This window comes from Phalacrocorax carbo, chromosome 6, assembly GCF_963921805.1.
Source record: "Phalacrocorax carbo chromosome 6, bPhaCar2.1, whole genome shotgun sequence".
NCBI classification, from domain to species: Eukaryota; Metazoa; Chordata; class Aves; order Suliformes; family Phalacrocoracidae; genus Phalacrocorax; species Phalacrocorax carbo.
Genome location: NC_087518.1, coordinates 17,781,512 through 17,803,819, shown reverse-complemented (window position 1 = coordinate 17,803,819; position 22,308 = coordinate 17,781,512). Strand labels below are relative to the sequence as shown.

Sequence of the window (22,308 nt, the reverse complement as noted above, 5' to 3'; positions counted from 1 at the left end):
CCAGGCCCCGCCCCGCTCCGCTCCGCCCCGGCCCCGCTCCGCTCCGCCCCAGGCCCCGCTCCGCTCCGCCCCGCAGCCGGCGGGCAGGGCCAAGCAGGGCAGGGGGCAGGCAGGGGCTGGGCCGGGCGCCCTCCTGCCCCATACGTGAGGCAGAGAGATGGGGCTGGAGACCCGGGGGCCCCGCGGCGCTTGGGGACACACGCAGAAACCAGAGCAGCATCAGTTTATTGGCCTCATGACAGAAAACACCCTGTCCTGCCAGCAAGGGACACCCTCAGTCGTCCCTCCCACCACCCTGGGGACACCCTAAAAGAGCACAGCACCCTTCATGCCTGTACCCCAGTCCCTTGGGACACCCTGGCCCCTCATCTTCTGCTCAGCAGGGGACGAGGCAGCGCTCACTTCAGCTGGCGCAGGAAACCGAGCAGGGCCCGGTGGAAGTCCTCCGGCTTGTCCAGGTAGCAGGCATGGCCAGCATCAGGCACCACAGCCACATGGTGCCTGGGGAGGTGCTGAAGGCTCTGCAGGGCCTGGGGACCCAGGCTTGTGTCACGGTCACCATACAGGATGAGGGTGGGCGTCTTGGTAAGGGGAGAGAGAAAACCAGAGCTGTGTCAGAGGGGGAAATGGCCACCAGGCTTCCCCTGCACTCTGCCCACCTCCATCTATTATCATGGGGGGCTGCAAAGCCGAGGGAAGGCAGGTGCCAGCCCCACCATGAGCTGGGGGGCATAGGTTCCCCTCACTCACCCCAAAACAGGGTCACTCTCCATGCCACCCCACAACCAGCTCACCCACAAGGCTTGCCAGCACCCAGGGACTCTCCAGGAGCCAGCAACCCACCTCACCTGGACCTGCCGATACTGCTCAGCAGTGTAGTCCTTGGTGCCCACAGGCGCAATGGGCACGAAGCCAGCCAGCCGGTCCCCCCGCACCAGGAGGAAGGGCAGGGCAAAGCGGCCGCTCATGGAGGGACTGATGAGAACAGGCCTCCGCATGCCCAGCTCCTGGAGGATGCGGTCCAGGAAGGCCACCCGGCCCTGTGCCGTGGCAACCATCTCAGCCCGGGGCGAATCTCCGTAGCCTGGCATGGGGCAGAGGACACCAGGTGGGCACAGGGCAGGGGGGGATCATGCAGCCTGCAGTGGTCTCTCCCCACCAAGGATCAGCTGGCTTGGCCAAAAATGGGCACCCATTCAAGCCCCAGCAGTTGTACAGCCACAGCTATGCACCAGCTGGACCTAGCCAACCCAGCCAAAGGGTTTGGGTGGCCACAAAGGTCAATGTCCCGGGGCAAAACCAAATCCCAGGCACACTGCCCCAGGGACAACCGCTAGTTTCCTAGAGGTCCAGAACCCTCCCTGAAGAGGTCCAGAGCCCAGTGGTAGCTGAGGTGAGGGACAGGAGCTGCCCAGAGGGATCAACTTAGAGCGCAGTGCTGCGGTCCTACCAGGCAGATCTATTGCGACCGCACGGTAGCCTTCTCTGGCAAGCAGTGCCAGCGTGCCCAAAGCCTCCCACGTCTTGGAGGTAAATGCCTGGCCGTGCAGGAACAGGACATCGGGCCTGCGGTGGGGAAGACAGGCGGGAAGGGCATCAGGGAAGATGGCATACCCATGGCCATCCAGCAGCCATGAGGGCTGGTGGAGACCGATCCCCAGGAACTGTCACCCACCACCTTCCTCTGCCACAGGAGCCAGCAGGCTGACCCACCTCCCGGGGCTGGCAGTCCCGCTGGCCTGTGGCCCTGCAGAAACCTCCCGGTAGAAGACGGGGGGCTCTCCTGCAGCCATTGCTGTTCGTGCAGTGGTGTTGGCTGCCTGCCAGCCCCACTTCCTCTTGTCAGGCCAGGTACCCACAGAGCGCTGCTCAGGCTGGGGAGCTGGGAGCAGGAGGTAGAGGACAAGGGTGAGGAGCGCCCCGAGGAGCAGGAGCCCCAGGCGCCAGCGGGCAGGTGGCATCTCTGCTCCCCCTGGAGAAGTAAAATGGCAGCGAGGGGCTGGGAGTCCCAGACCCCACTGCTGCAGACCACGGCCCTCTCCTCGGCTCCGGCCCGGCCTGCGCCCCTCGCTGCCGGCCCCGCTCGGCTCCCGAGCGCCCGTTGCCTCCGGCCACCCGCCCCGCAACCCCTCGGCTCCAGCCGGGACATGCGACGCCCCCGGCCCCGGCCCTCACGGCGTCGCGCCCACGGCCCCGGGCTCCGCCTGGCGGGCAGCCGCAGCGCTGCAGGCCCCAAGGGCTGTCAGCCGGGGTCCTGCCCACCGCACCGAGCCTCGCCGGGGCCCCACCGGACCAAGGACCAAGGTCTCGGGAAGAAGCGGCCGGCACCGGGAAAGGAGCCCCGGTCGCGGCTGGGCCTCGGCTGGGGGTCGGCCGAGCTCGGAAGCACTCGGCTGGGGCTCGGCAGGACTCGGCTGGGGCTCGGCGGGGCTCGGTGAAGCTCGGCTAGGCTCGGCGGAGCTCGGCTCGGCTCGGCGGGGCGGCGGCCGTTCCGAGGCCTGCCGCGGGCCTTGTGCTCCGTAAGGCGGTGCCACCGCTCGCTGCCTCCCCCGCCCCGCCCCGCCCCGGCGGCCTCTGGACCTGGGGCGCGGCACCCCCAGCCCCGCGGCACGGTGGGGAGCGGGAGGCGAGCGGCGCCCGGCACCGGGGACAGAGGAGCAGGTAAGGGTTGCCAGCCCAGCGCCCGGAGGGGAAACTGAGGCAGAAGCGGGCCCGTGAGCCCGTCTGGCAGGGGCGAGCAGCCCCGGGCACCCACCCTGGGGCCAGTTCCCTGTCGGTGTCCCCCAGAAGGAAAGGTGCTGCCAATGTAACCCCTGTCTTCCCGGTGCCAGTGCTACAGCCCGGCTGCCTTTCCACGACCACCAGGCCTTGACAGCAGGACACTGGCATCCCACCGGGGCCAGCCTTTCCTCTAGGCCGCACAGGGCTGTCGCGCATATTGGGTCCATTTCCACATCTAACCCCCCCCAACAACTCTCTCAACCGCCCAGGCATGGCCACCCCACAGCTCACCGAGAGCACCGTCACGGTGGAAGGCCAAACCCTCTTCTACCGCCAAGCTGAGCCAGCCCAGCAAGCACCAAAGCTGACGGTGCTGCTGCTGCATGGCATTCGCTTCTCCTCTGACACCTGGCTTCAGCTGCAGACACTTGCCACACTGGCCCAAAACGGCTACCGGGCTGTGGCTATCGACCTGCCGGGTAAGGCATGGTGGATAGCATGGCCCTGGAACAAGGTGTGGGCCGGGGGGAGCTGATACAGCCACTCGCATTTGTGGTGCCAGGATGGCAACCCCAGCATCCTGCTGTGCCAGCTTCTTCCTGTCACAAGGCTCCAGAGAGTGTGACACGGCAACTTCTGTCTCCCATGGCTCAGGGCTGGGGCGCTCAAAGGATGCTGTGGCCCCAGCACCCGTGGGCCAGCCAGCGCCGGCAGCTTTCCTGAAAGCAGTTTTTGAGGCTCTGTGCCTGGGTCCAGCCGTGGTGATCAGCCCGTCACTCAGTGGCATGTACTCCCTGCCCTTCCTCTTCCAGCACAGCCACCTGCTGAAGGCATATGTGCCCGTGGCACCCATCTGCACTGAGAAATTCACAGCGGAGCAGTACACCGAGATCAAAGTAGGGCCTGGAGGGAGATTGAGGGAGGTTGGGGAACTGGGAGGGGATAGTAAGGAGGGGACCCTGGCTCTGGGGTTGGCCAGGGGAAAGACCAAACAGGCCAGAAACCCCATTGCCACTGGAAAAGGGAAATGTGATGGTGAAGGAATGTGACTGTAGGGTAGCAGGAGGGAAAGAGGGGGTATTAAGAGATCCAGAAGTCTGAGCTTCCGTTTCCCCTCGTGGTGGGCAGGGTAGAAGGACAAGTGTCTTCCCTCCATCTCCTGGCCCCAGGGTGTCCCTGGCCAGGAGGAGCGGGTGCCTGGATGCCATTGGCAGGCTCAGGGTGCATTCCCTCTCTGCAGACACCCACGCTGATCGTGTACGGGGACCAGGATGCAGAGCTTGGGCAGGCCAGCCTGAACAACCTGCAGCACCTTCCCAAGCACCACGTGCTGGTGCTGCAGGGTGCTGGACACGCCTGCTACCTGGACAAGCCTGACGAGTGGCACCACGGGCTCCTGGCCTTCCTGCAGCAGCTGGAGTGAGTGGGATGGGCTGCATGGAGAAGCCCATGGAGCTGGTGTGGCCATCCCACCCATCTCTCCTGTGTTGTGGACACACCCTTGCGCTAACCCAGCTGCTCAGCTGGTCTCCCCACCCAGCCTCCCTTGCGACCAAATAAAACCACCACCACTTCCCTGCCACCTTCCTCCCACTTCTTTCCACCCTTCCTTCCTCGTACCCTGATCCCCACCTCCTCTGTGGCTGCCATCGCGTGCACATTTGGGGGGTGACAGCAGGGGAGGTGCAGTCACTGATAGGACATTTGGGGAGCATTGCCTTGTAGGTTGGTGAGTGCCAGCTGCAAGGCCTCTGGAGCCCACTCATCACCTCTGGCGGGACCCCTGTGAGCCTTCGAGAGTGCCTGGGGAGCCCCAGGGTTGTTCTTGGGCACAGGTAGGTCCCCCGGGGCAGTGGCACCTGTGTCCTCAGTCTGCCAGCCTCCTCTTCATCCTCCTCTTCCTCCACCCACCCCTCCTGGCAGGCACCCAAGCCCAGGGTAATCCACAGGGTCTTAAAAGGGAACTGCCAGCCCCCCAGCAGGCTCCTGCCTGTGCTGGCAGCAGCCCAGTGCCCCAGGGAGGCGGGGGGACAGATTTACCAAACAAGTGGCTGCCATGAACAGATTGGGGGGCGGGCGAGGAGGCCTGACAGACGTCTGGCAGGACAGACAGGGGGACAAGCCCCCTGCCTGCCACCTGCCTTCCCGCTCCCTCAGTGCTGCTGTGCCGGGCACTCAGGGACACAGATGGAGCCGGCAGCAGGGTGTCCCCCCGGTGCCCCCCCTTACCCAAGGCTGCCTGGGCTTTAGCTGCTTACGCCAGGGCCCAGGAGGATTTAGTGGGGGAGGTAGCGGGGGGGCCCCACACTTGTCTGTGGGCGCAGGACACCCGTGCAGGGAGCACGGGGTAGTGCCAGGGGTGCTGGAGCCCATCCCTGCCCTGGCAGTAAGGCAGGACCCCCGTCTGGAGCATCCTTCACCCCCCACCCAGTTTAGCTCCCCTGTTGCAGTCCCAGCCCCCCCATACAGGGGTACCTCCCGCCCCCCCCCCAAGCGCTCCCCCCTAGCAGCACCCCTGGGTGCTGGCGGGCCCTGGGGTGCCAACCGTCCCGTCCCTGCCTGTCCGGTGTCCTTGAGCTCTCCAGCCCTGCCAGCTGATCAGCTTCCAGGAAAAAAAAACCGCAATTACAAAGAGGGGCGATGTGTGAGCCAAAGCGGGGGGGCAGGGGGGACAGGAATGTCCCCAGCGGTGGCAGATGGCCTTACCCAGGGTGCATTGTTTCTTTTAGTGTCTCTTATCCGCTGTAATAGGATCCCGGAGGGAGGGATGTGGGAGAGGGGAAGAGCGAGGGGGGCCCCGGCGTGGACCGGGGTGGGGGCCCGGGCTGCCAGCCTGGCCCTGGCCTGTCAAGCGGCTCATTGTTCCTGCCCCGGGTGTCACTGGGCGCCGCCGGGGACAATGTGGCACTGAGCGGGGTGGCCGGCGGCGGAGGGACGAGGCGCACGGAAAGGTACCCACCCGCCAGGCCCCTTCCCGCGGGGGCCGGGGGGCTTGTGGCGGCCGGGAGGGCGAGCGGAGAGAGGTTCCCCCTGGGACGGGCTGGGGGCTTCTTCCTCTGTGTGTGTCCCCCCACCCCACCCCGTCACCTCCCTTTGCCACCTGAAGGTGCTCCGAAGGACGGGCGGTGCCCGGCGTAGTGGCTGTCCCGACGCCAGCCGCAGAACGGAGCAGGTGGCCTGTGCCCATCACGGGGGCCTTTAGGGTCCCTGCCAGCCTGGCTCACCTGGGGGAGAGCAGCCCCCCCCGCCAGCGGACCCCCCACATCGCCTGTGGCAGTGGGGGGACACCCGTGGCCCTGCCGCCTCCCCCCTGCCCCACCGCCAGCCCCCTCCTTCTTTTCCCGGTGGGACCTTTTGTCCCCGGTGGGTCACTGCAGCCCTTCATCCCCGGGGGGACGAGGAACCCGAGCTGGCTGCCAAGCCCCACCGGCACCATGCACGGCTCCAGATGCTGCGAGGAGGAGGGTTACAGGCGGTACCACCCCCACCCCCCCAGTTTCAGGTTCACCTCCACTGGGAAGGGGAATATTGCCCCTTCCCTAGACTTTCCCCCTTTCTGCAGCCCCTGGTAACGGTGGGGTGAAGACGGTGGGTCCAAACCACCCCAGGGGTGCAAGCCGTAGCACTTATGGGGTACAAGGGCAGCCGGCTTGCCACACCCTGCCCCATTACCCTGATGCAGGAGATGTGCCATAGCGGTGGCAAGTCCTGCCAGCACCTAAAATAACTGCCCCCCCCCCGCCATGCCCACAGACACAGGCCCCAGCCCCAACACGGGTGCTTTGTTTCAAAGCTGCTTGGCATCGTCCAGCTTGCTGGGAGCCAGCGGTGCCACAGCCGCCCACCCATGCCTGGACACACGGCGATTGTCCTCCTCCTGGCCCTGCACTGGCACTGCGGGGTCCCAGCCGCCCCCATTCCCCAGGCCCAAGGTTCAGGGGCAGCCCTGGGGTGGTTGGGGGGGGACAGGGTGCAGCGGCTTCGTGCATTGGGCATCATGCTGTGGCTTGCATCGAGCTGGCAGTCCCCATCAGGGAGGTTGCCTCAGTTTCCCCTGGGACTTTGTGCACAGGCAGGGGGAAGGGAGGAGGAGAAAGAGGAAGGCTTGCACAGCCTGCAAGAACACTCAGGCCACCTCTGCCCCCCCCCACCCTACGTGCCACCACCCCAGCAAGCACCTGCAAACTAAACCCCTTCCTACAGACACATTTACCACACTTTTCCGCTTCCCCCCTAATATCCATCCAGCTCCTGGCTTCATGGGGGTGCCGGCTCTGGCCAAGGGCCATGTGCAGGTCAGGTTAAACGCAGCTGCCTGCAGGCTCAGATAGATATCTGGCAGCAGGTCCCTTCGGGGAGCTACTGGAAGGGGTGCAGGATGCTGGTGGGGCCCTGGGTCCATGGGGCTGTGCGAGCCTCCCCCACCAGAGGAGGGCATAGTGCTGCCCCTGCCTCAGTTTCCCTTCTTCACAGCCATGGTGCTTTTCAGGTTGCAGATTTGGGGTTGGGGGGCGTTAATTAGGGCCTACCCCCTTTCTGGAGACTACTGTGTCCTGCAGGCTCAGCTCACCCTCCCACCATGGCATCGCCAGATGGAGCCAACGGTGTGGGCGGCAGCCCTGAGGAGACGGAGCTCAGCATCACCCTGACCCTCCGCATGCTCATGCATGGCAAGGTAACAGCCAGGGTACTTGGAGCTGCTCGGGGGGGTCAGCAATGCCCTGGGTGGGGGGTCATGCTGGAGCACCAGCTCCTTGCCATGCCCTGTTTTTCTCCCCTACTCCCTATCTGCCTGGGAACAGCATTCCCAGAAGGATTTCTTCCCCCATCTAAGCCACAGAGGAGCCTGTTTGCATGCCCCAGTGTCACCAGCAAGCCACCCAGTGGCCACGGGGCAGGGCCTGCCTGTTGCCCCTTGGCCAGGCTGTGGGCAGAGGAGGGATGTGGCAGGCAGGGAGCTGCCTGCTGACAGGCCACCCTCATCTCTGCCTTTGCAGGAGATTGGCAGCATCATTGGCAAGGTAAGATTTGGGGTCTGGGGCACTGCCAGCCCCGGGCTCCCCTGGACCTGACCACTCGCCCTGTTCCTCTCCCTGCAGAAAGGAGAGACTGTTAAGAGGATACGAGAGCAGGTAAGGGTGTGCTGGGGGGCTGCCAGGTCCTGCTGCCTGTCCTGCCTGCACCTGGTGGCTCCCATGTGCCAAGCCCCTGGCCACCCCCATTCCCAGGTGGACCCATGGGAGACACGGCCACACCCCAGGGAAGGCTGCCTGGGGCAGGTGGGAGAGGGAAAGCCCAGGTCCACAGGCATCAAGGCCACTCCTGGTGAGCTCTTTCCTGGGGGGGGACACATCAAGCTCAGGGCCTCCAATGTCCCTGACGGGGTGTGACACCATCCCCAGAGCAGTGCGCGCATCACCATCTCAGAGGGGTCCTGCCCCGAGCGCATCACTACCATCACCGGCTCCACTGATGCCGTCTTCCGTGCCGTCTCCATGATCGCCTTCAAGCTGGAGGAGGTAGGCAGCACCCGCCCTGCCAGGTGCTTCCTGAGCTGGGAGCACTTGCCCCATGCTGGTGGGCTCATCGGGGTCCAACACTGCATCTTCCCCCTGGCCTTGCAGGACCTGGGAGCGGGGAGTGATGGGGCAGCAGTGGGCCGGGCACCGGTGACACTGCGCCTCGTCATCCCAGCCAGCCAGTGCGGCTCACTCATCGGCAAGGCGGGAACTAAGATTCGGGAGATTCGAGAGGTGAGGTTGAGGGTGCCCTGGGTGAGGGCTCCCCTTTTCCCCCAAGGGACATGGAGCCCTCAGCACAGGGGCTGCTGTGGTCCCACGGGAGCTGTGGGAGGTGATGCAGATGTTGCAGGAGTGGAGCATCACCCTGCAGGTCCTACAGAGGTCTCCAGAGGCCAAGGAGTGAACAGGGGAGGTGTGAGGTGCTGGGGGTGTGGCTGAGGCACCCCAGCATCTCCCTTTGCCCTCTCCAGAGCACGGGGGCGCAGGTGCAAGTGGCTGGCGACCTGCTGCCCAACTCCACTGAACGGGCTGTCACTGTCTCTGGGGTGCCAGACACCATCATCCAGTGTGTGAGGCAGATCTGCGCTGTCATCCTGGAGGTACCTGCTGAGCCCCATGCCCAGCCCAGGGGGCATGCACTGCCTGCCCCAGGGCTCCCTGTGCCCACGTGGACCTGGGCACTGGGGTCCCCCTGTGCTGAAGCCTGTAAGAACACCCTGCCTCAGTGGTACTGGGGGCCATACCCAGCTTGTTGGGGGCGTGGGGGGGGCAAAGGGAATCCAGGGGTCTGCAGGGGTATTTGATCTCATCTCTCATCCCCTCCGCCTCCTTCCCTCCCTCTCCAGTCGCCTCCGAAGGGGGCCACCATCCCCTACCACCCCGGCCTCTCCCTGGGCACCATCCTGCTCTCTGCCAACCAGGTAAGGGGCCGCAGCCCCTGTGGGGGCACAGGCTGACTGGGGGGGCTAGCCTCTGCTAGCAAGGGGCAACTCCAGTGGGCTCAGAATGGCATCCCTGTCCCAGGGGGTGGCTTGAGGCAGGGGTCCTCACCTGGACCCACCACTGATGCCCCTTCCTTCCTCTACCAGGGCTTCTCCATGCAGGGCCAGTACAGTGGGGTCTCTCCCACAGAGGTGAGTCCATCCCCATGGCAGCCAACACCTGCTCCCATGGGCTCCGGGTCTGTGCCCACCGGGATGCCAGCGTCTGGCTCCAGGAGTGGATAGGGTACTCTCTGCCGTCACCCCTAATGCCTCCTTCCTCTTCCTCCCACTGCCCGGGCAGGTGACGAAGCTGCAGCAGCTGTCAGGGCACGCGCTCCCCTTTGCCTCCCTGGGCCATGCACCCTCCATGGTGCCAGGTGAGCATCTCCCATGCCTCCCCCAGGGCTGGGGATGTGGGGTGCCCCTCCTGACCCACCCAGCCACCTGGCCCTAATGAGGGGGTCCCTGTCCCCTGCACCCTCTCTGCTCCCGGCCCCCCTGACATGGCTGCCTGCCCCCCAGAATGACCATCCTTGATTTTCTGAGGCCCCTGCACCCACCAGAGCCACCCAACCTGCAGTAGGGGAGCACTGGCACAAAATTACAACTGGTCCCCATGTCCCATCCTCCCTGCCTCTCCCCAGGGATCCTTCAGGTTTGACCCCAGGGCCACTGACTGTCCCAATATGGGGCTGGGGTGGGTGCACAGGGCTGCTGGAGACCCAGACCCCATGGCTAACATCCCTGTTTGTTCTTCCAGGCCTGGACACCAGCTCCCAGAGCAGCTCCCAGGAGTTCTTGGTGCCCAACGACGTATGTGTGGGTCCCAGGAATGGCAAGGGAAACCACAGCTTGGCCCCACCCATGTGTCCCACCCTGCAGCCACTTTGCAGGGCCCAGCACCCGCCACCCCACACAGTTGTAGGCTCTGCCCCAGCCCCCAGAGCTCAGGAGCAGGATAGGCTGCTGGGGCAGAAGCAGCTGGAAGACAAGGGAAACTGAGGTGGAGGAGGGAGAAAAGGCTTGGCCAACACCGAGAAACAGCCTTGGGATGTGGCACACCAGTGATGCCATCTGGGCGGGGGGGGGTGGCTTGAGTGAGACCAAAAAGCAGGGTCTGCCCAAGGAAAGCAGTGCCCTGCCCTTCTGGTGTCTGCCTCAGTTTCCCCACTCCTCCCAGGCTTAGGGAGTAGCTGGGTGAGCCCCTGGGAGCTCCCTACTCAGCATGGCTCCTCCAGCTGCTCCCAGCTCACCCCAGTCCCTGCTCCTCCAGCTCATTGGCTGCATCATTGGCCGGCATGGCAGCAAGATCAGTGAGATCCGGCAGATGTCGGGCGCCCACATCAAGATTGGGAACCAGACTGAGGGCTCCAGTGAGCGGCATGTGACCATCACAGGGTCCCCCATCAACATCACCCTGGCTCAGTACCTCATCACAGCTTGGTAGGTGCCAGCCTGGGAGGGGAAACACTGGCAGCCAGCACCTCTACAGCACCCCGATGCAGCTTGTGCAGGATACCACCCACAGCATGCTCAGCAAGGATGAGCTGGGTGGTGCTTTGAGGTCCTGAGATGGTAGGTGTGGGATCTGGGACCCCATGGGGTTTGAACCCCAGCTTTTTAGCCCAGCAAGATGCCCAGGATATGCCATGGAGACCTGTGCCTCAAGGAATGGGGCGCATGGTCCCTGCACCCTAAGACAGGCAGGTTGAGATGGGGGACCTACTCTGTTGCCATGGTACTCACCACCCCACCCTTCTTCTCACTTCTGCAGCTTAGAGACAGCCAAATCTACCTCCCCGGCACCACTGGGCCCTGGCTCTGTGGACCTCGGCATGGGCTTCTCCCAGCCCCTCGCCCCAGGCTCCAGCACAGCACTGCCCGCTGTTGCCCCGGCCCCCCCAGCCCTGCTGGGCACCCCCTACACCATCTCCCTCTCCAACTTCATCGGTCTGAAGCCGGTGTCCTTCCTGGCACTGACCCCATCCTCCGTGGCGGGTCCCAACGGCGGCACTGCCAGCTACACGACCAAGATTTCGGCAGCCAACGGCACCAAGAAAGCTGACCGGCAAAAGTTCTCACCCTACTGAGTCCCGCTGGTGGGTGGGTGAGGGGGTCTGGGGTGCGACCCAGCGCCAGGGACACCTCCCTGCCACCCACCCTGTCCCCCAGCCCCTGCCAGGTGCCCCATGCCCATGGATGCCTCCCTTGCCCTGACCCCAGGGAAGGGAAGGGTCTTCCTGGCGGCAATGCCTGCTGGACAAAAGGGCTGCTCCACTGCCTGCTGCCTGTCCCGGCAGCGGTGTGCCCCCATTCCTGATTTTCCTGCATGGGGATCACGTGCCCCAGTATGAGGTGGGGGGGGGGCTGTCTCTGCCAGCCCAGGGTCCCTTCCAGTGCCCTGTGCCAGGCTGGGACCTCCGCCTCCTGCCCCTCACCCTGCCCACCCTGCTGTCCTGCTCCTGCCCACCCTCTGGCTGGCACCCAAAAGGAGGGTCCTGCTAGATGAGAGTCTGCCTGGCCTCTCTGGCGTTCCCCAGTCCCCTGGCTCTGGTGGGGGGCCCTCCCCAGGCCATCCTGGGGCAATTGCCTCCCAGCAACCCCACCCAAGAGCCAGTCCCTGCTGGCTTTGAAATGCTGTATATATAAGTCTATATTTTTCCTCCTTTGTAACTTATCAATGGTTTAATAAAAAGATAAAATTTACACGATAAAAATAGTAATATCCCCTGCCCTGCGTTGAGACACGTCCCCACACCAAGGGAAGTCCCAGCTTGTGGGTACATGGGGTGGTGGCCGGAGGGGCATCCCTGTGGCCAGGGGGTGCTGGCTCTCAGCCCCAGGTTCTCTGGGGGTCTTCCTGGAGCCCCCTCCTTGCCATGGGGCATTTTGCGAGGCCATGGGGCAGTTCTCTCCCAGCACCCCAGTTATTACTAGGGCAGGGGGGTCTCCAAGCCACTGTGCCAGAACCATCCCTGGAACCTCTGGTTGAGGGCTGGGGTTGATGTACCCCTCCAGGGTTCCCCCCAGCAGAGTCCAGTCCCCTTGCTTGCGCTGTGGGGCTGGATGGGAGGGTTCCCAAGTCCTGCAGAAGCGATGAGACTGAAGGGGGACAGTGCCTCCTGGTCCCCTCTGGCTGCTGCTGCTGCCCAGGGGTGCCCCACACAGCCTCCCTGTGCTGCCATGTCTACCCCAGCATACCTCTGGCCAGCAGCCCAGTTTGGCTGGCACATGGCACCACTGGCTGGGCTTCAGCTGGGCAGCTGTGTCTTTAAACAGCCCAGCATGGACCCCCGGCCAGCCAACATCCCCCCTGGAGGGGCAGCCCCTGCTAGCTAGGGGGGACAGAGGGCACAGCTGGGCATGGCTGGTGGGCATTGCATGCTGCTACGCCAGCAGGAAAAACAGACACAACCACAGCCAGTCCTGTGGGTGCCATCCTCCTAATAAGTACTGTGGGTGACAGGAGCTTCTCCACCCAGATGTTAGTTTTGGGTTAAACAGCCAAGGATGAAACAACCTGTTCCATGACAGCCATACAGGCTCATCAGGGTGCATGGGGCCCTGGTGTTACTGGTGTTAGTGGTATTAGCTGGGTCATTGCTCCCGGGTAGGGTGTGAGGGACCTCTGCTCTTCCCCACTGGCCGTGAGTGGTCCCAGCAGGGTGACAGAGATGGAGGCACCCCCTCCCCTGCCACTGTGTAGAAGCCCCTTGGCTTCCCATGTCCCAGGGAGAGCCTGTCCATGCAACTGGGCTGTGCTAGTGGAGCCAGAGAAAATCCCAGCCTGCAGAAGGGAGACGAGGTGTCCCCAGGTCTGCTGTCTTCTCCAGGCAGAGAAAAACTATCTTCTACCATAAGCTCAGAGAAGAGGCAAAAACTGAACAAGGACGCCTCCAAACCCAAGAGGCTGGGTCCCCTGCCCACCCTCCTGCCCAGCACAGTGGGACAGAGCCCCCTGCTCTTCAGCTGCTCTCTTCAGGAACTTGACCTGGGATGGGGAAGCCCATCTTGGTCTGGTCCAGCCTGTTCCTGGGGCTGGGGCTGATGCAGCTGGCATGGGTCTCCAGTGTGCAAGTCGCCCTCTGGAGGAACTGCAAGAAGTTTTCCTGGACAGAGGCCTCGGAGACAGAAAGACAGAGCTCCTGGCCCAGCGGCTGGTTGAGACAGCTGCGCCGGAGCCGGGCCAGCTCCTCCCGGATCTGGCGGTTCAGCAGCCCATAGAAGAATGGATTGATGGCGAAGGAGGAATAGGCAATCCAGGTGACCACCATCTCCCCATGCCCACCACCCACCGTGCCAGCAGCAAAAGAGGAGTGCAAGTGGAAAGCAAAGAAGGGCAGCCAGCAGCACAAGAACTGTCCCACAATGAGGACCAAGGTGAGAATGGCCTTGTTGCTTCCCAAAAAGCGCTCTGGTGTCAGCCTGGGCAGTGGCAGGTTCCTGGTGGTGATGATGGTCACTTGGCTGGCAATGGAGTCGGATCGGTGTCTTGGTGCAGCTCCCTGTGCTGGCACAGGCACGTGCTGCAGGGATGCCATCCGGGCCACACGGTAGACACTGCAGTAGACAGCAAAGATGATGATGGTGGGCAGGACAAAGCAGATGATGCTGAAGATGATCACAAAAACCTTCTTGTGGGCCCCAGGGCTCCAGTAGACCGTACAGCGGCTGGCACTGGTGGCACCATTGCCTTGAGGCCAGCCCACCAATGCCAAGACAGTGATAAGAACAGACTTGACCCAAATGAAGATAACTCCAGCCACTGCCAGCCTGATGGTCATCTTGACCTCATACCTCATGGGGTGGACAATGTAGTAGTACCGCTCCACGCTGATGATGGAGATGGTAAGGATGGAGGCACTGATGAAGCAGACATTCAAGAATATCAAGGCCTGGCACTCGGCAATGCTGTAGATCACCCTGTTGAAGCAGGAGGAGCTGGAGATGATCCCCAGGGGCATGAGGAAAATGGCAGAGAGGAGGTCAACCACACAGAGGTGGCAGACGAAGATGAACTTTCTGAGAAGAGGAGTTTTGAGAATGACGACCATCACCACGGTGTTGGCTACCAGGGCAATGAGGGTGAGGAGGACCATGCAGAGGAGGCTCACCACCTCCTGGGCGATAGACTGCTCAGGGACAGAGAGTGGCTCTAGGTAGTCTGTGGTGTTCAGCCCTGTTTGGCTCGCCATCCCCCCTGAGGACTAAGCCAGCAGCTCCGGTGCCTGGGCAACAAGGGCTCTTCTCCTGCATCCCTTAGACGGAAACCCCACCACAACCATGGCCGCTGTCTTTTCCTTGCCTGTTGAGGAGGGGAGCAGGATGTGAAGGAGAAGGACCAAACTGAGGAAAAGCCACAGAGGACCCTGGAGATGACCTGAACCCCCCTGAGATGCTGGAGCAGGGAGAGGTGCCCAGCAAGGTCACAGCACCCTGCCTAGCCCAGGGCTGGCGCCCAGTCTGTCCCCAGCTGGGCCAGGGAGGGCACTGCCACGACCTGTGGGCACCTGTGCCAGGCTGACATCCTGTCCCCCTGCCCCACCTCACCCCAAGGAGGGACAGCACGAACCCGCCTGCCCCATCCCTACTCCTTGCTCTAGCTGTGGGGCACCCCTGGGTGGGTGTGGGGAACCCAGCGCACCTTTGCTCCTGGGGAGGTGGGTGATGCTCCCCTCCTTGATGGGGGTCCTTCTCGCCAGCGTCGCTCCTGCAGCAGGACAGGGGCTGCCAGCCTCTGTGCAAGGCCACACTCCCCATTCCCCACACCCCGTCACCCGCTCGTCATCCTGTTTGCCTGCAGCCCGCCAGCTGCGGATGGCACCAGCTGTCACTCCCGGGCGCTGCCTGCACTGCCTGCACTCGTGGCAGCCCCACGAGGACAGCTGCTGGGTCCTAGCAGCCAGCAGGGGCTCAGGAAGGGGGGACCAGGGTCCCCGAGCCCTCTGCCCTCCACCCACTGTGCCAGGCCTGGACCTTCTGCAAGGACAGCTCAGCCCTGAGGTCCCCAGGGCTCAGGCAACAGACCTACATGCAGGACTACAGCGTCTTCTCCCCGCTGGCACATGGATGCTCTGGAGCATCCATGGGGCATTGGGGTAATGCAGGCAGGAGTTGCCCATCCCTGGCACACATGCACACAGAGGGGGCACACATGCACACAGAGATGTGCTTGGCATGGGCGCCGGGCTGGGCCAGAGCAGCAGGCACGGCATCAAGTAGGGCACCAAAGGGAGGGCAGTCACTCACCCTCTGGATGGGTGGATGGATGAGCTCCTCCATACCCAGGCAGGGCAGCACATCTTGCTCATCATCTGTAGCTCTGATGTCATGGTGATGGGCATAAGCCATGTGCCTTGCTAAGGTGTTGAGGGCACCTGGCTTGCAAAGCCACCAGCTTTCACCCAAAGGCTGTCAGCACCAGATGGCCACAACAGGGTGCAGCCCTTCCAGAGCCACCCACTGCTGACCCTGAAAGGACCCACCACCCTTCCCTGCTCTGCACCCACCTTGCTGGGCAGGAAAGTGCAAACACTGCTCAGTACAAGGCACGTTGTTTTTATTCTTGGTCAAAGCGGGTTCTGTCCTCCATGCTAAGCCTGTCCCTTGACAAGCCCCAGGTGGGGTGGCCGGAGAGTCCAGAACACTGTGCTGCAGGCTGGTGGGCATCATCAGATAATGCTGGAATGGGGTCATGAGGTGCCTGAGCACCCTCAGAATTGGAGCTGGACAAGGTAGCAGATCCGGCACTGGCTTTCGTGGTAGATGAGGTACTTGCTTTGACTGAAGGAGGAGTCCTTGTAGGTGGGCATGGGGATGGGCTTGCCCTGGCACACCAGCACCTTCTTGCCATCCAGCAGCACCTCTTCATCCCGTGCAGGGTCTGGGTGAGAAGACACCCCCAACCACTACGTCAAGCTCAAGGTCTGGCCTCTCTCCCCCTGACCCTGTGCCCATCCCAGGCCCACAGACCCCACACCCCCTCCTGCTCAAGGTTCACCTGGCTCCGTCTGGCCACAGGCCAGGACACTGTCATAGCCAGTGGGCGGCTGACACAGCATGGGGTCATCGCAGGTGAGGTGGTAGGGGTTGCCCAGGGCCACCTCCCTCAGGAACATGATGCCAACCTTCTTGGATGTGCAGCCCACTGCCATGGCAGAGGGGTATGGGGATGATGGCACCAGCCCTGGCATTCCCATCTGGTTGTGCCCAGGACACCCCTGAACAGGGATTGGCTGCCACAGCAGGGAAGGGGCTTGACATGCCCAGCAGCTGCCTGGCAAGGGGTATGTGAAACAGCTGGGCTCCCACAACTCTGTGGGCCCAGGACCCTCACCATAGCAGGCTGACTTGCTGTTCTCAGAGGTGAAGTAAATGCCCTTGCCCAGGTGCCCACCTGAGTGGGGTATGATGCACAGCCCACTCTTCAGGATGGCTGCAACCACCGCCACATTGGTGCCATGCCAAAGAAGGCGCTGGTGCTGCAGGAGGTCATGGGCTTTGAAGCGCTCGTCCTGGAGAGATGCAAAGCTAAGGGCTGTCCACAGAGGGACACATGGGTGCAACCAGGGGTGGGGACTGCCACCCAACCCCAGTGCCAGGCTGCAGAGGTGCTCATTTACCCCTGGCCAGCTGGGCTCAAGCCCCCCTGGGTGGAGATGTCCAGAGCCCTAATGCAGACAAAGCTCCATCCTGGGGTGCAACCAGGGTTTCCCCACTGTGGGACAGGGATAGACAGCTCCTTCTTCTCACATCACCATCTCAGGCCACCTGCCAGATGTTGAGGATGTGGAGTTTGTGCCCAGCCTGTGTCACATAGTTTTGAATCAGCTGCCAGGGAGGGAGGCAGGAAAGCAGTGTCACCACAGGCAGCCATCCCAGCAATGCCCACAGTCCCCCTGGTGCAGTGGGGACCTTTAGGATGCCTGCAGGCCTCACACAGTTGCTCCCAGTCATGGGGCACTGTGGCACAAGCAGCACCTGGTGTTCCTAGGAAGCTGGGTCCAGCAGGGAGAGCTGGCAGCAGAGCAGGGCATAATCCTGATCCAGTGGATGGATGACTTCCTCCGCCTCCTCCTCCTTCACCTTCTGTGCCTGCAGGTTCTGTGCCACCTCGATGTCAGCCAGCACCTGGCAGGCACAGACCAGGGACATCATCACCACTGGTGCTGGGCACCATGGCGGGGGGACCAGGGCAAGCCCAGCCTCCTGCCAGCACCTCCCTGCCCCACAGGCAGGAGCCCTCCCTGGGGAGGGATGCCACCCCCCAAGTACCCCAGCATCTCACCAACAGCATGTCCTTCTTGGCACGCAATAGGTCAGGGGAGTTGATGGGCGGTGGCCGTGCCTGCCCAAAGTTATGGGGGATGATGATGTAGAAGCAGGAGGAGAGATCCTCCAGGCACGCAGCCTCAGGGGGCTGCTCCTGCAGCACTGCCTCCAGCTCCTCCAGCACTTCAAAGCCCCTTGCAATCTGCTGCTTGCTCAGCTTCCCCAGTGGCATCTTCTTCACATCTGACCGGGGGGACAGGGGAAGGCGTGGGTGAACCCATCCACCCCACTTACTCCACAGCTACTTCCAATAACCTCCAGCATCACCACGGGCACACGCAGGCACCCACCATGAGGGGCCCACAGTTACACCAGGTGCTGGGCTGTCAGGGGGGATGCTCTAAAATCTGCTGGCACCTCTGCCCTGTTCACCTCCCTGCCTTACCTCCCATTCCAGGCCCCAGACCCACTCCATGCCACCCACCACCTCCTACCGATATTCATGGTCTGCATGGCATCCTGGAACATGTCGTTGCTGAAGATGAGGGACACCAGGTCCTGCGTGGCTTTGTCCAAGGTGCAGGGCAGCTCCTGCTGCTTGCAGACCTTGTCTCCATCCACACCATCCACCTGCAGTCCCCCAACATCATCATGCTGCCTGTGAGCCTGCGGGAGGTTATGGGGGCACAACAGTGGGACTGCCCATCTCAGTTGGGAGAGCCTGGCTCCTGGGCAGCACAGCAACATGGAAAGCAGTCACCTCTGCTTTCCATGACCAATGCCATGCAGATGGCTGTGGCTTGGGATGCCCTCCCACTCAACCTCAAGCCATTAGCGCCAAATCTCTGCCCATGTGCTGTTTCAGCTTGCACCCAGACCCCTCCCAAAACCCACCCCATCCTGCTGACCCACTTGGATGTCCTGGTGCCCAGTGGGCCAGGGGTGGGATGTGAGGACTACCCCACTACAGTGACACCCCAGCTGCCTGGCACACTCACCCTGGGGGCAACTATCACCTCCTGCCCAGCCCTCAGCTGCACTTCAATGAGCATGTACTTCCCCGGCTGGGCAACAAAGTTCTCCCTTGCCGCCCAGCTGTTCTTGGTCTTCTCCTGAAACTTCTTCTCAAAGGCCTTCTTGTCGGCCTCCAGGGAGGCAGAGGGCATGAGTCTGGACTGGCCCACCTCACCCTGTCAGCAGATGGCATCCATCAAGACCCACCCTGCACCCTTGCTCCACCAGCCCCATGCTGGAGGGAGCCGGGGGGGCTGAAATGCAGGGGCTGTGGGACACCAAGCAGGAACATGCTGAGCTAATAGCATCAGGTATGGGGGTCCCTCCATCTCAGGGAGACACCCCAGGACTGCTTGCTGGGGTGTCACATTCACTGTCACTACAGTGACAAGGTGCCATGTCCCCCAGCCAGGCTGACCCTGTTGTGTGGGGGCAAGTTCCTGAAGGCCCCTGCAACAAGGGCCTATAGCAAGACTACTCAGTTGCTTGGTTTGGGACTGAGAACAAGGGATGGGGACCACCAGGTTCATCTCCAACCCTTGGGGGTCTCAGGGCAGGGTGGGGACAGCTGTGGTGGGGGAACACAAGCAGTGCTGGGGTCGACTGCCCAAAGAGTTGTGGTGAATGGAGTTAAATCCAGTTGATAGCCAGTCACAAATGGTGTTCCTCAGGGCTCAGTACTGGGGCCAGTTCTGTTTATATCTGGACGAGGGGATCGAGTGCAACCTCAGTAAGTTTGCAGGTGACACCAAACTGGGCAGGAGTGTTGATCTGCTGGAGGGCAGGAAGGCCCTGCAGAGGGACCTGGATAGGCTGGATCGATGGGCCAGGGCCAACTGTGTGAGGTTCAACAAGGCTCAGTGTTGGGTCCTGCACTTGGGTCACAACAACCCTATGCAATGCTACAGGCTTGGGGTAGAGTGGCTGGAAAGCTGCCCAGCAGAAAAGGACCTAGGGGTGCTGGTCAACAGCTGGCTGAACATGAGCCAACAGTGTGCCCAGGTGACCAAGAAGGCCAACAGCATCCTGGCTTGTATCAGGAATAGTGTGGCCAACAGGAGCGGGGCAGTGATCACACCCCTGTACTCAGCACTGGTGAGGCCGCACCTCAAATACTGTGTTCAGTTTTGGGCCCCTCACTACAAGAAGGACATTGAGTTGCTGGAGCGTGTCCAGAGGAGGGCAAGAAAGCTGGTGAAGAGTTAGAGAACAAGTCTTACGAGGACTGGCTGAGGGAACTGGGGTTGTTTTGCCTGGAGAAGAGGAGGCTGAGGGGAGACCTTATCACTCTCTACAGCTAACTGAAAAGAGGTTGTAGTGAGGTGGGTGCTGGTCTCTTCTCCCAAGTAACAAGCGATAGGACAAGAGGAGTTGGCCTCAAGCTGCATCAGGGGAGGTTTAGACTGGACATTAGAAAAGATATCTTTACGGAAAGAGTTGTCAAACATTGGAACAGGCTACCCAGAAAGGTGGTAGAGTCACTATCCCAGGAGGTATTTAAAAGACATGCAGATGTGGTGCTTAGGGACATGGTTTAGTGGTGGACTGGGCAGTGCTATGTTAATGGTTGGACTTGATGATCTTAAAGGTCTTTTCCAACCTAAATGAATCTGATTCTAGGACTCACTACATGGCCCCAGTGGAACCAGACGCTGTAGGCACCATCGTGCTCAAGGAGCTGGATGATGTAGTTGTTGTTGTTGGCGCTAATGTTGGTCTGGTTCAGGGTGCAGCTGTAGTCCTCGTAGACCCACAGTGAGCAGCACAGCTCGAGCTGGCACCTGGGCAGTGTTTGGGGATGGAGGGAGTGCAGAGCTGACCCAGTGGGGACACAGGGTGGGTCTGCAAGCAAAACTGGGGCTGCCCCTGTGTCAGCAGGGTGGGGCTGCCCTGCGACTCCCCTCCTCTCTCCTGCCCATGTCCCCCCATCCCAGCCCCTCTGAGTACCCGAGCCCTGCTCTCACCCATGCGCCTGGTACTGTGCTCAGGGGGCACAGCCCATTGATGGTGGCAGGAGGTTTCTCCTTGGGGGCAGTTTTCAGAGCTGCCAAGGTGGAGCTCCAGGTGTCATCCTCCTCTGTCCTCTTTGCTTTCTTGACCCTGCCATCCAGCATGCGTGGCACTTGGAGGCCATGGATGAGCCACACCCACGAGGCCAGCGCAGCTCTAATCTCCCAGCAAAAAGCCTCAGGGGGAGCAGAACCGGGGGTGAGAGATGCCGAGCTGTCCTGGGAAAGTTTGGCTGGGCTGTGCCTAGCTTTCCCTGTGCCTCCAGCCCACAGCTGTGCTGGAAGAGAGGATGGGACCTCTCCCTCTGAACTGTCTCAGCCTTGCCCCTCTGCTCAGGAGGGGGGCAGAGCACCTTGGTGGTACCCTCCTGCCCTCAAGTCAAGAGACACATCCCAGTAACACGGAGCCAAGGGGGAGCACGGGGGTGGGGGCATGGCCGCTTGCATAGCAAACTCAGGTCTGAAGAGCTGGAAGAGGACAAGAGTCTGCCGGAGGGAGGAGCCTGGAGAGCCCTGACTGGCCCCCACCACCCCTCACCAGGGAACCCCAATCTGCAAGAGTGTGTCCCCAAGGCTCCTCTAGCCCTCTGCCCCCAGAGACATGCAGAAGAGGAAAGCATGCAAATTTGGCTCCCCCCAAAACATGCAATGCCCCCTCCCCAAAATCCCCCCCAGGCCCAGTGAAGAGGTGCAGCACCCTGCAGGGCAAAGGTGTAGTGCTTTGATTTGGGCACAGAGGAGGCTCAGGTAGCCCCTCATCTCCTGTGCCCCCGTGGTCGCAGCTGAGCAGGGGGTGCTGGGGACAGCAAAGGAGGGAGCAGAGTAGGGACTGGACATGTCGTACTGCTGCCAAAGGCCAGTGACCCCAGTGCCGAGGAGCCTTTGGGCAGGGCAGGCAGCCCTTGGCAAAAGCAGGCAGCAGCCAGGGATGACAATAGAAACAGCTGTCACGCCCTAGGTAGCGCATGCACCCTGTGGCAGTGCCTCCCTGCCTGCCTACCAGGAAGTCCCTGGACAAGGAGTGACCCTGCCTCCAGCTGCCCCTCCAGCCAGTCCCCCTTCGCCATGCTCTGGGACAGGGAAAACAGTCTTGAAAGGACTAAAGCCTACATAATTTTGCATATTAAATGTCTTTTCTTGGGTCCCTGCCAAACAGGCAGGGCTGAGGATCAGGAAGGGAGGAGTAGTGTATGCTGGCATTGAAACATGTTTTGAATGGTTCAAAGCAATCGCTGCCTTCTCCTGCCTGCAAACTGCCTTGATATAAGAGGTGCACGTCCCAGGCAGGAGCAGCTGCACAGCCAGTGGGGACAGGTGGTGTGGGCAGGAGGCAGAGCTGCCTTACCTGCTGGGGATGTGCAGGGGACGATGCTGCTGGAGCCAGAGCATTGGTGGCTTTGTAGCTCCCAGGCTTGGCCATGTCAGCCTGAGGCAGTGCAGGCGACCGGACAGCCCCATGTCCTCCCTTGGGGGCTGAAAAGGTGATTCAGTTTTACCAAGGCAGGTACTCCCCTAAAAGGACTGCTGCCCATGGAAAAGCCTGCGCTGGGCCGAGCTGAGTAAGGAGCAAGGAGTGGCAGGAGGAGACCAGAAGCTCCTACCCTGCTTGCCACCTGCTGCCTCACAAAGGGACAGGGAAGGACTGAATGTGGGGTGGCAAGGACACAAGGAGTAGAGACCACAAGCAGGAGGGGCAGGTGGTAGCTGGCATCAGGCATGGAAAAGGAAAAGGCTCCCTGAGTACTCCCTTTTCTTTATGTCTTCTTTGCTTCCTCATGCCTGGATCTG

At 62.1% G+C, this 22,308-nt stretch overlaps 5 protein-coding genes across 5 annotated transcripts; 2 read left to right on the top strand and 3 right to left on the bottom strand.

Annotated features, from left to right (window-relative positions):
* Positions 1-208: 208 nt before the first annotated feature.
* On the bottom strand, positions 209-2,374 carry LOC104044387 (protein ABHD14A-like). Its single transcript, XM_064453956.1, has 4 exons — positions 1,714-2,374; positions 1,451-1,566; positions 849-1,084; positions 209-581 (listed from the first exon to the last, which is right to left on the bottom strand). Exons 1-4 carry the CDS (start codon positions 1,959-1,961, stop codon positions 399-401), a joined length of 783 nt encoding a protein of 260 aa, XP_064310026.1. The 5' UTR covers positions 1,962-2,374; the 3' UTR covers positions 209-398.
* A 133-nt stretch (positions 2,375-2,507) lies between these two features.
* Positions 2,508-4,303, top strand: LOC104041868 (putative protein-lysine deacylase ABHD14B). The gene is made up of 4 exons (XM_064453957.1): positions 2,508-2,661; positions 2,991-3,200; positions 3,376-3,617; positions 3,962-4,303. Exons 2-4 carry the CDS (start codon positions 2,993-2,995, stop codon positions 4,142-4,144), a joined length of 633 nt encoding a protein of 210 aa, XP_064310027.1. The 5' UTR covers positions 2,508-2,661; positions 2,991-2,992; the 3' UTR covers positions 4,145-4,303.
* Positions 4,304-5,473: 1,170 nt separating this feature from the next.
* Positions 5,474-11,932, top strand: PCBP4 (poly(rC) binding protein 4). Its single transcript, XM_064453953.1, has 13 exons — positions 5,474-5,672; positions 7,281-7,396; positions 7,719-7,742; positions 7,821-7,853; positions 8,124-8,240; positions 8,346-8,474; positions 8,714-8,842; positions 9,089-9,163; positions 9,332-9,376; positions 9,528-9,603; positions 9,987-10,039; positions 10,500-10,669; positions 11,001-11,932. Exons 2-13 carry the CDS (start codon positions 7,301-7,303, stop codon positions 11,314-11,316), a joined length of 1,263 nt encoding a protein of 420 aa, XP_064310023.1. The 5' UTR covers positions 5,474-5,672; positions 7,281-7,300; the 3' UTR covers positions 11,317-11,932.
* A 596-nt stretch (positions 11,933-12,528) lies between these two features.
* On the bottom strand, positions 12,529-14,473 carry LOC104050497 (probable G-protein coupled receptor). The gene has a single exon (XM_064453955.1). The coding sequence runs from the start codon at positions 14,419-14,421 to the stop codon at positions 13,192-13,194; it is 1,230 nt and encodes a 409-aa protein (XP_064310025.1). The 5' UTR covers positions 14,422-14,473; the 3' UTR covers positions 12,529-13,191.
* Positions 14,474-15,939: 1,466 nt separating this feature from the next.
* PARP3 (poly(ADP-ribose) polymerase family member 3) lies at positions 15,940-20,625 on the bottom strand. Its single transcript, XM_009510248.2, is given in 10 exon segments — positions 15,940-16,109; positions 16,227-16,373; positions 16,563-16,740; positions 16,979-17,056; positions 17,207-17,356; positions 17,514-17,740; positions 17,992-18,127; positions 18,496-18,687; positions 20,139-20,279; positions 20,476-20,625. Coding segments are annotated over 10 exon segments (1,569 nt in total).
* Positions 20,626-22,308: the final 1,683 nt, after the last annotated feature.